General features: G+C 34.9%; 1 protein-coding gene across 4 annotated transcripts; it reads right to left on the bottom strand.

Annotated features, from left to right (window-relative positions):
- Positions 1 to 348: 348 nt before the first annotated feature.
- Positions 349 to 9,877, bottom strand: LOC127170854 (MOB-like protein phocein). 4 transcript variants are annotated; one of them, XM_051119141.1, is made up of 9 exons: positions 9,729 to 9,877; positions 8,203 to 8,361; positions 4,893 to 4,955; positions 4,515 to 4,615; positions 4,035 to 4,077; positions 3,779 to 3,865; positions 3,413 to 3,492; positions 2,758 to 2,869; positions 349 to 894 (listed from the first exon to the last, which is right to left on the bottom strand). In XM_051119141.1, exons 1-9 carry the CDS (start codon positions 9,729 to 9,731, stop codon positions 763 to 765), a joined length of 780 nt encoding a protein of 259 aa, XP_050975098.1. In that variant the 5' UTR covers positions 9,732 to 9,877; the 3' UTR covers positions 349 to 762. The 4 variants fall into 4 exon arrangements, with proteins under 4 accessions (XP_050975098.1, XP_050975095.1, XP_050975096.1 ...); XM_051119138.1 differs by lacking the exons at positions 8,203 to 8,361; positions 9,729 to 9,877 and adding an exon at positions 5,666 to 5,797; XM_051119139.1 differs by lacking the exons at positions 349 to 894; positions 2,758 to 2,869; positions 3,413 to 3,492; ... (2 more) ...; positions 4,515 to 4,615; positions 4,893 to 4,955 and adding exons at positions 7,063 to 7,256; positions 8,007 to 8,096.
- Positions 9,878 to 10,371: the final 494 nt, after the last annotated feature.

Below are 10,371 nucleotides of genomic sequence, written 5' to 3'. Positions count from 1 at the left end.
AGTTGTTGTAGAATTTTAACCATGTTAAGTGTTCTATTTTTCACGTCTTATGTTGCCTTGACAATGTTTGTCCCTCTTTGAGGAACAGCAGAATAGAAATAAGCACATTTTAGTTTGCAAAACAGACTATCGAGCTGCTGTAAATGCTAAAGCCATGAGAACCGAATGAGATGTTTCTTTAACATTATATTCTAATATGCCAGAACTGAGCAGTATTATTTACCAACTGTAGTATTTGAACATGTTTTTGTAATGTTTTATTAAATGGTTATTTACCTCCTATTAAGTGGCTGTTTGTCTTCACTTAGCAGTTAAACATGGCGTAAAAAGCTAACGCATAAGCGTAGACTAGGTACAAGTCTTTTATTAACAATTGACATAATGAAAATACCATACATTTTAGTTTATTTAAAAAAAAAAAAAGGACAAAGTGGGCTGGATAAGAGCCCTCCACCCATGTAATAACTTAACAACGAGGGAAAAGACAGGGTGAATATCACCAGACTTGCTTGGAGTCGAGAGAGGGAAAGAAAAAAAAAGAAAGGAAATTCTTACTGGTTAAGCAGGATTTACAATGGAGATGGAGTGAGATATGTACAAGGAGCTGCTGATGTTACATTTTGATTGATTGTTACAGCTGAACGATGAAATTTGGATCAAATGAAGTATTAGTGAGTGGAAAAGTAACAAATGTCAAATGACTTAAGTTGTACGCCTCTGCCGTATGGATGCTGGAGGCTCAAAATGCACGAGATACACAGCTCAGGCGTCACTTTCCCCAGCAGTGGCACTCTGGACTTCCTCTTCCAGGATGGGCACGATGAGGTTGTCCTTAGACATGAGGTTGTACTTCATCACGAAACGAGTGAAGCGGTGACACAAGAAAGTCTCGTTCTGTGGGAAAGAGATGATCTTTGATAAAAGGTCTACTTGATCCTGTTCTAACTGTTCTTTTTAGGAAACTGTCTGAAGATGCCTCCTACTGACCACTGCAGGAAGTGCTGCTTGAATGAACAGTAGTTGCTTTGTCATGACCACTGTCATTATCATGCTTAATATCCACTTTAAATGAAGTAATAACAAGAACCCTGATGTGCTTACAAACATATGAAACTCACAGAAATCTCATTAGTAACCAACTGAAAACATTCTTTATGGGCAGCAATTCCTAATCACAATTGTTCTGTTAAATGCAGCACACAAATATTTGGTAAAATAGCTAAGTTTTATTACCAAAAAGCATTTGCAGCTTTGATTTTGAAATGATGCCTACATAAGCAATGCAGTAGGTTCTGGACCAGAGCCGATATTCCATTTCTTAAAATGTAAGCCTGTTTCCGCCACTAAATAATAAGAAGTATTGTAGAAAAAAACAATTGTAAAAAAGGTAATTGTGAATTTTTATTTCACAATTTTCTTGCAATTGTGAGTTATAAAGTCAGAATTGCATGATAGCAACTAATTACATGAAAAATAATTGCAGAACTGCATGATATTAACTGCAATGTAAAGCAACGATATAAAGCAATTGACCTTTTTCTCGCAAATGCGAGTTTGTATCTCTTAATTCTGACTTTTTCCCTTTGCAATTCAAAGTTTATTTCTCACAATTCTGACTTTTTTCTTACAATTCCGAGTTTGTATCTCATAATTCTGACTTTTTTTCCCCTCGCAAATCAGTTTGTATCTCGCAATTCCAAGATAACATCCCGCAATTTTGACTCCTCGCAATTCCGAGTTAATATCCCAAGTTTCTGACTTCTTTTTCCTCACAATTCTGACTTTTTTCTCATAAATCCAAGTTTATATCTTGTAATTCTGAAACTTTTCCCTTGCATTTCCAAGTTTATATGCCACAATTCTGACTTTCTTCTCACAATTCCGAGTTTATATCCCACAATTCTGACTTTTTTCCTCGCAATTCCGTTTATATCTCGCAATTCTGAGTTTGTATCTTTTAATTCTGACATTTTTTTCTTGCAATTCCGAGTTTATATCTTGCAATTCTGACTTTTTTCCTCGCAATTCCAAGTTTATATCCCACAATTCTGAATTTTTCCTTGCAATTCTGAGTTTATATCCCACAATTCTGACTTTTTTTCCTCGCAATTCTGTTTATATCTTTTAATTCTTTATATCTTTTAATTCTGACACTTTTTTCTTGCGGTTCCAAGTTTGTATCTTGCAATTCTAACTTTTTTCTCACAGTCCTGAGTTTACATTCCGCAATTCTGACTTTTTTCCTCACAATTCTGAGTTTAGTTCTTGCAATTTTCACTTTCTTGCAATTCTCAGTTTATATCTCGCAATTCCAAGTTTATATCTTGCAATTCTGACTTTTTCTCCCTCGCAATTCCGAGTTTATATCCCCCATTTCTGACTTTTTTCCTGGGAATTCTGACCAAGTTTATATCTTGCAATTCTGACTTTTTTCCCCTCACAATTCCGTTTATATCTTGCAGTTCTGACTTTGTAACTTGCAACTGTGAGTTTACATCACGCAATTCTGAGAAAAAAAGGTCAGAACTGTGAGTTCATTTCACACAATTCTGAGCGTATAACTCGCAATTTTGAGTTTGTCACAATTCTGAGAAAAAAAGTAAGAATTTGCTAGTTTGTCTCACGCAATTCTGAGAAAAAAAAGGCTGAATTGTGAGATTCAAGTCACAATTACCTTTTTTATTTTTTATTCAGTGGCAGAAACAGGTTTCCATAGAAATATATGTGCTTATTAATTACATAAATTATCACGCTTACCTCATACTTGTCAAAAATCTGGCGGTGGTGAAAGTAAGCATGGGAGAAGATCCTATAGATGCGACGGCAAACCGAGCCCAGTTTGGCCACAGATGATTCCTTAATGCTGACGCTACACAGACAGCAGTGAGAGGATCAGCGGTTTCATAAACATCAATAGCCTGTTTACAGTTCGAAAATCCTAGAAATGATCAAAGTAATCCAGGGATACACAAATCTGCTCATGGAGATCTTCCTTCCAATATACTTTAGATCCAACCTTCACCTGACACTAGTCAAATCAATTTTATTTGTGAAGTGCTTTTCTAGGAACATCATTACAGAAATTCATGATGTACTGCATATATAAAAGTATATATATATATATATATATATATATATATTTTTTTTTTTTTAGTAGTTGCAAATTGGAATTATTAATTCACCATGTGGTGATATGGAAAACTGTAAGGGTTGAACCCCCTAATTCCTATTTGGTAATGTGTATCACTGCCATGCCTAATGACACACAAAGAATATGGTTAAAGAATATGGTCTCATTATATCGCCCACCCCTTAACAAGGAAAAAAGGTATGCAGGAAGACTCCAAACTTCTTTCCCCAGAAGAAGCACTGAACACCCCTGCTTTAATGGATTAGATGTTCAATAACTCACCGGCTGGGAAAATACTTGTTGCTGTTGAGAAGACACGCAGCTCCATCGAGAGTGTGCCTTGTGTAGTCAATGGCAGGGCACTGTGAGCCACAGAAAACAAACAAATCAACGTAAGACACAATCATCCATTTTAGCTTCTGCAATTCAGACTGTTAAGAAATTCATTAGGGTGGCAACAACTGATCGATAATATTTAATAATCAAAATAATCAACAAATAATTTGACTATCACTTTAAACATTCTGTGCATGAAAAACACGAAAAAAATAACATATGGCCTTTTTATCTGATTAATCACAGACATCTGACTACTAAGCTAATTTCAAATGTAAACTTTTAATTTCTATCAAAAGGTCATAGACACACCTCTTTGGGAGTCTTATGGGCAGCACACAAAAAGATCCACTGCTCAGTGGCAGTCATCTGGGTACACGTGTCAGGATGACACTCGTTCTATGGAACAAAGACATCACACATTGTATTCTCTTCAGAAATATCTGAGGAAAACTGTGAAGACTTAAGACAACTAAAACAACCTGGTATGTCACAATACATGTTACATTTAAATTAACAGTCTACTTGATTTATTTGTGATATATAAAGTATATATAAAGATAATTACCTGCAGTTTAACTGCTAAGCCATTGAGCTCCAAACAGAACTGTCTATATGTATAAAAAAAAAAATATGTACAATTTACACAATTAAACAACTCCTAAGACAAAGCAACAAAAAGCATCTGAAAAACATTTTGTAGACCCACTTTATATTAAGTGTCTTAAATTAATGTATACTAACATTAAAATAAATAAAACCCTTATTGTGTTCATACATGTTTTTATTTTGCATGTATATCGATAAACATAGTATGTAATTAATTTCTGTAATTACAGTTATATTTAGACTGTTGGCCCTACCCTTTAACACACCCATGCTCCCAGGTCAATAGCAGCAAAAATATTTTGCAATACAACAAATTAATGCAAGTACATAGTAGTTATTTTGACCATTTTGTCATTAAAAACTACATACGTCATTACAACATACATTATGTTAAAGATAAAATGAAGGATCCGAGTTGACATTTATACTATTAATATACCTGAGATGTTCATATTTCCACACCCCCTCATCCTGTCCCTCTGGAGGCTCCATAATCTTCTCTATGTTAGAACAATCTGAGCGAATGTTCTGCTGAATATACTGAAAAGGAATAGAAACAATCATTAATAACCATTTTAAATCACAATATAAAACACAGGACAGAACTGAACAAGATGACTTCAAAATATAACGATCTACAGCAAATACCATCAACCATACCATCAGCCTGTTTCTCATATAAAGTTACTGTACTGCTTAAAAACGTCAATATAACAGTGTTTTTAGCCACTTTTTGGAGCTTGACAGCCACAGTCTGAAACAGAGCACCTGCCAAAAATCTCCTTAAGTGATTTAATGAGGTAAGAAAAGCCCTCACCTGTTGCACTGCCAGTGTGCTGTCCATCTCTTCAAAAGACTCATCAGACCAGTTATAGAAGTCCTAATAGACAAAACAAAACCAGGGATTTAACAACACGTTAATAGAAACACCACTAGAACATTCATACCACTATTAAGCAATTGTTGCTTAGTATGTCTCATGTACGTAACATATATCCTTCAAAGCTTTTTGACAATTTATTACCGTTTCTACGTTGTAACCATAGTTTGTATCTACAGCAAACAAACGTAGCAAAATGTCCCAATGGCTATGTCAATTTCTTCATGTATTAGTGACTGAAAGCAGCAGTGTATAATATCTGAAAGCTGTATGACTCAGATATACAATCGTATATTAAGTTAACTGCGTTTTAAATATATTAATTTAATATATTTAAACATTAGTAGTGATGTTCATCCGGGTACTCCAGACGGCTGCTAGCTAATTGCTGCTCGCCAAATAACTAGATCATAAAAGTCTACGATTTCGGACACCCCCTGCCTCATACTTCACTACATATACAAGTACTTTCAAAAGCGGAAATAAATTCTATCATGACCAATTACATTTTAAATGATATTTAGCTAAAAGCTTCATTCTGGGAATCAATAGTTTTCTCGGCTAACTGCTAGCTTAGCTCTTTAGCATATCTGCGGCTTCCGCTCGCAGGAGAACAAAACGTTTTTATGTAATTATGACATTAGAATATGCTCTACGAACAGATTTGAGTTTGTAAAACGCTTTCAAGTGTTGTTCGCTGTTCATTTTACCTTCGCCTTGGTGCCTGGTCTATTCCTCCTCAGAACAGCTGTGCCCTCCGCCATGACCATCTCGACAGATTTAGAGTTTGATTGACAGCGCGCCCCCAATGGACGAGTAGAGCTACTACAGGAGGAGCTCAGCTACAGTAACCAAATATTAGACAATAAGCACAGTTAAATTGTATGAATGTCATTTGTATTACACCATAAAATTACGGTTGAACCACTGATGTCACATGGACTGTTTAAGCGATGTCTTACGTTTCTGAGCTTGGGAAGATTTCAGTTACATTTCTGTCTATGTAGGGTCAGAAAGCTCTGGGATTTCATCAAAAATATCTTGTGTTGTGAGATGAACGAAGGTCTTACTGGTTTGGAACGACATGAGGGTGAGTAATTAATGACAGAATTTTCATTTTTGGGTGAACTATCCCTTTGAGAAGTAGTCTGACCAATAACGGTTAGCCAAGGGATAATCAGTCTCACCTTTTTTCTCACCATTGAATCAAAAGCAACTGAATAAAAAAAAAAAATGTTATGACCAGTCTTTAAAAAATAGATGACTGTAAGCCGTTTAGGCAGCTGGCTTCTGTGGGGAAACTCCAGGTGGCATCTCATTTGGCTTTCACTCCTTCCATCTAGCCACTCCATAAAGACCTGACTGAGTACTGCATGGACTATAGGCCATTAAGTTTATTTTTTTAATGACTTAAGGACCTTCTTATACAAACAAAAAGACTTGGGTCCATTCATATTTATTTCTATGCATTTTTGGTGCGCTTTTTTCTTTAATATTTAAATAATAGCCAATTTCCAATTTCCAAGTGTGCTACTAAATTTTCGTTTCTTTCTTTTTTACATTTGTTGATATTGTATATGTGTACCTATTGATATTCTAAATCATGTCAAATAAGAAAAAGCCATTTATTTAATATTTTTAGCATTTTTAATGAATAAAAATGTCATGGCAGTTGAAAACACTTTTTATATAATTGTGATAAAAAGGTCTAGGAGTCTGGTCACTTTCAGAAGGCACTGTACTATAACTAGCTTCGTTAAACCTTCTGATCACAACGTGCAGCACATATTCATAACTCAGAGGAAATTATTCAGGAAATAAAAAGTTATGTAAAACAGGAATTTTCAACCTCTATAATTAGATCACTAATTACTTATAATCACATTTAAAAAATCATCTGACTCCATTATAAACTTCTACAAAGTTAGAGTTAAAGAACACAATTCATACTTGACCAAACACTAAAATGAACCATTAATGAATATGGAATATAAAGTAATTGCAATACTTTTTGTGTATCCAAATACACACAGTTTAGACAGTCCATATATATGTTTCAGCATTTACATGTTCAATTCTAAACTGTTCCATGAAGATGCATCAAGAATGAAACATCAAGATCACTTTATTTTAAACAAAACTTGATCATGCTTATTTACAATTGAATGACATAGAAAAAAGAAAACAAACATGGAACAATCATTCTCTCTGTGAGCTCCAGAATGACACAGATGGTTGAACAAGCAGACTTCAATCTACATATTTGCCAAGAATATCTCCATCCCGGAACAGGAAATAGTCCTGGAAAATAAAATAAAATGTAAAATCAAGTCACTATTATACAAATTATAAACATAATTTGCTTACATGTCTTCTCCAGAAAAAAAACCCACAGCCTCGATTTCATCTGTTAAATTCATTAACGTGACTAAGGTCTATAATAAAATGCCAAGAGCTTTAAAATGAGTTTAATATTGTATATACATAAACTAATATTACGACAAACACTACCAGTCAAATATTTCTGCACAGTAATATTTTTAATATTTTTTAAAGAAGTCTCTTTTGCTCACCAAGCCTGGGGATTACTGAAATTAACACTTTTATTTAGGATGCTTGAAATTGATCATTTATAATGTTAAAAAGATTTCTACGAATGCTATTCTTCTGAGCTTTCTATTCATCAAAGAAACCTTAAAAGAATCTACTCAGCTGTTTTCAACATAATAATAATAATAGATGTTTTTTGAGCAGCAAATCAGAATATTAGAATGATTTCTGAAGGATCATGTCTCTGGAGTAATGATGTTAAAAATTCAGCTTTGAAATCACATGAATAAATAACTTTTTAAAATGTATTCACATAGAATACAGTTATTTTAAATAGTAAAAAAAAAAATGTTTTTGCTGTACTTTGGATCAAATAAATGTAGGCTTGGTGAGCAGAAGAGACTTTAAAAAAACATTACAAATCTTACTGTACTTTTGACTGGTAGTGTATATAAGGATACAATTAACAACAAATGATCCAATCATGTCAAATGTTCTAACCTTATCCTCAAGAATAACTTTAGTTCCTCCGTACTCCGGCAGCAGAACTTTATCCCCAACTTTGACACAGACAGGTGTTACTTTCCCATCCTAAAAGACAGACAGCATTAAAACTCTAAGGTACAGCATGTATCACACACACTGTAAAGAAAATGCTTAAATCAGATCATAAAATATAAATTTATAAGAGAGCTACCTTGCTGGTGGAGCCTGGGCCCACTGCTACCACTGTAGCCTGCAGCACTTTGGCTTGAGACTTTTCTGGAATCATGATGCCTCCTTTCGTCACAGTCTCCGCAGCTAACCGCTCCACCAACACACGGTCGAACATGGGAAGAAATTTCCGGAAAGCCTGCTTTGGGGCAAAGGTATGCTTAGTCCACTGTAGAAATAGTCAATGCATGTTTTGCAACACTACAAAGCAGCGTTCCACAAATGTACCACTAGGGGGCATCACAGACTAGCAAAGAGAAAATTATTCCTTCTTTTTTTTCCCTTCTCCTCCTCTTCAGGATTGTTAAATTCTAAATCACCAAAGGGGTTCAAACAATATTAATCAATCAAAAAACATTTTGGTCACATTTACGTTCAAAAACATGCCTCTAAGCAATGCCTTTCCTAAAATGCACTACTATACGTTCTTGATTAAGTTGACTTTTTTTCATAGACAAGAGCAGCTGCTTGTCTGAGAACAGATGTGTGTGACCTTGAGAGAAGGTCATGTGTGAGGGAGGGAAGATTTGATAGTAGATGTTGAGGGTTCATGTGGGGGAGGAGAGAAGTTTGGAGGTTTTGTAAATGTTTACTATCCTGCTGAAGGACAAAAGGACAGGCAACACGATAAACCTCAAGGCTTTGAAGGGTTAGGAATGTAGAAGATTCTAGAATTAATCAGTTGTGCATTTCATCATACATTTAAAGGCCATTCATAATTCTCATCACAAATGTCTTACGTTATTGTCTGGTAGCCAATGAAGTACAAACACTCTTAATTAACACGCTAAGGTAATTTTTCAAAAAGGTTAAAACTGGCAAATAAACTGTCAACTCTTCTTAAGATAACATTTCATATCTACGCCTCAATATAACTGAAGACAAAAGAATCACAGTCACTGTACATCACAATGCACATGTGTTCGCCTCCATTCAAAATGACCCGGAAGTTCATATCTGGATGAAACGCTATTGGTTGTAATGATCTCGGAGCCTAGCAGAGTATGACAGCCTGATTCACGAAGTTATAATGATGGAAATATGTTGAGTTTTCACATGCAAGATGTGACCCATACCTGCAAGACGAGTACTTTATATACGTGAACAGAAATTATCATACAGACTGTCTAATAAAATAAAATGGTATATGTTGTAACATTAATATATTACACCTTTTTAAGCAATACTCGTACATAAAACAACGATTTGACTACATTTCATGAAAGCAAACAGGGTTCGTGAAATCACCAATCCTGCTGACAGGACTCATTTTTACACATTTCTTACAAACATTACGCGTAACGTTACAAAGTAGCAAACTTAGCGTTGCATAAGTTTGTTATATTAACTCAGAGCACGAATACATTCCTAACCGTGACCTTGCAGTTGCAACTGATGAAGGGTTAACGTTATAAAACATTACGCGCTACATCAGCCACACGAGTTCAATAATTATTGAAACAACGCATTTACATGGTGCAGCTAGATAAATGATCTTACACGTCTTACCATTTTAGCTGATCTTTATGAAATGCGCGTCCGACAGAGCAGCATAAGACAGTCACACTGGACCACTTCACTCCTGCGACCCACGTGAAGAAGAAATGTCTGGAAGGGCACTGCGCATGCGCCAAAAGGTAATCCTTACCGACCCCCGTTCCGCAATCTAGAATATTCCTTGATCGCCTAAACGTTACACAAAGACATTTCAATATTTTTACTTGTTTCAAAAGCACAGTTTATTTAAAAACCAAGCGTTTATACGCTTGACATTGCGCTTAACCACTGCCGATTTTTAATTCATATTTTATGGGTGGCAGTACATACTACAGATACGAGTTATTAAAACGTAGCATATGACAACAAAGAATGCAAAACTAAAGTGGACTACAAATAACAAAAGAAAGGCAGCAAAAGAAAAACTAAATAGGTACCTAAATAATAAAATAAACAATATTAGCCCTGTCTAAATGCTAAATCAGTAATTATACAACATACATACACGTATATTGACTTATATAATAGATAATATATAAGACTTTTAACAAAATCAACGAAATTTGTAAAATGCAATACAGTTTCATGTTGCACAAGCTTGACCTCTGACGTCTTTTTTTCTCCAATAGAATCTGCGAAAATTCTCGAACTTGAC

The sequence above is a fragment of the Labeo rohita genome, chromosome 9, assembly GCF_022985175.1.
Source record: "Labeo rohita strain BAU-BD-2019 chromosome 9, IGBB_LRoh.1.0, whole genome shotgun sequence".
NCBI classification, from domain to species: domain Eukaryota; kingdom Metazoa; phylum Chordata; class Actinopteri; order Cypriniformes; family Cyprinidae; genus Labeo; species Labeo rohita.
Note: the sequence above shows the minus strand (reverse complement) of the source record. Positions and strands in the feature narration are given on the sequence as shown.

Excerpts from the sequence above, each read along its gene's own strand:
- LOC127170854 (XM_051119141.1), bottom strand. Across the intron at positions 4,956-8,202 it reads GCCCAGGCTCCACCAGCAAG|GACTTCTATAACTGGTCTGA; the intron begins GTAGCTCTCTTA and ends TTTGTCTATTAG. Across the intron at positions 3,866-4,034 it reads GCTTAGCAGTTAAACTGCAG|AACGAGTGTCATCCTGACAC; the intron begins GTAATTATCTTT and ends TTTGTTCCATAG.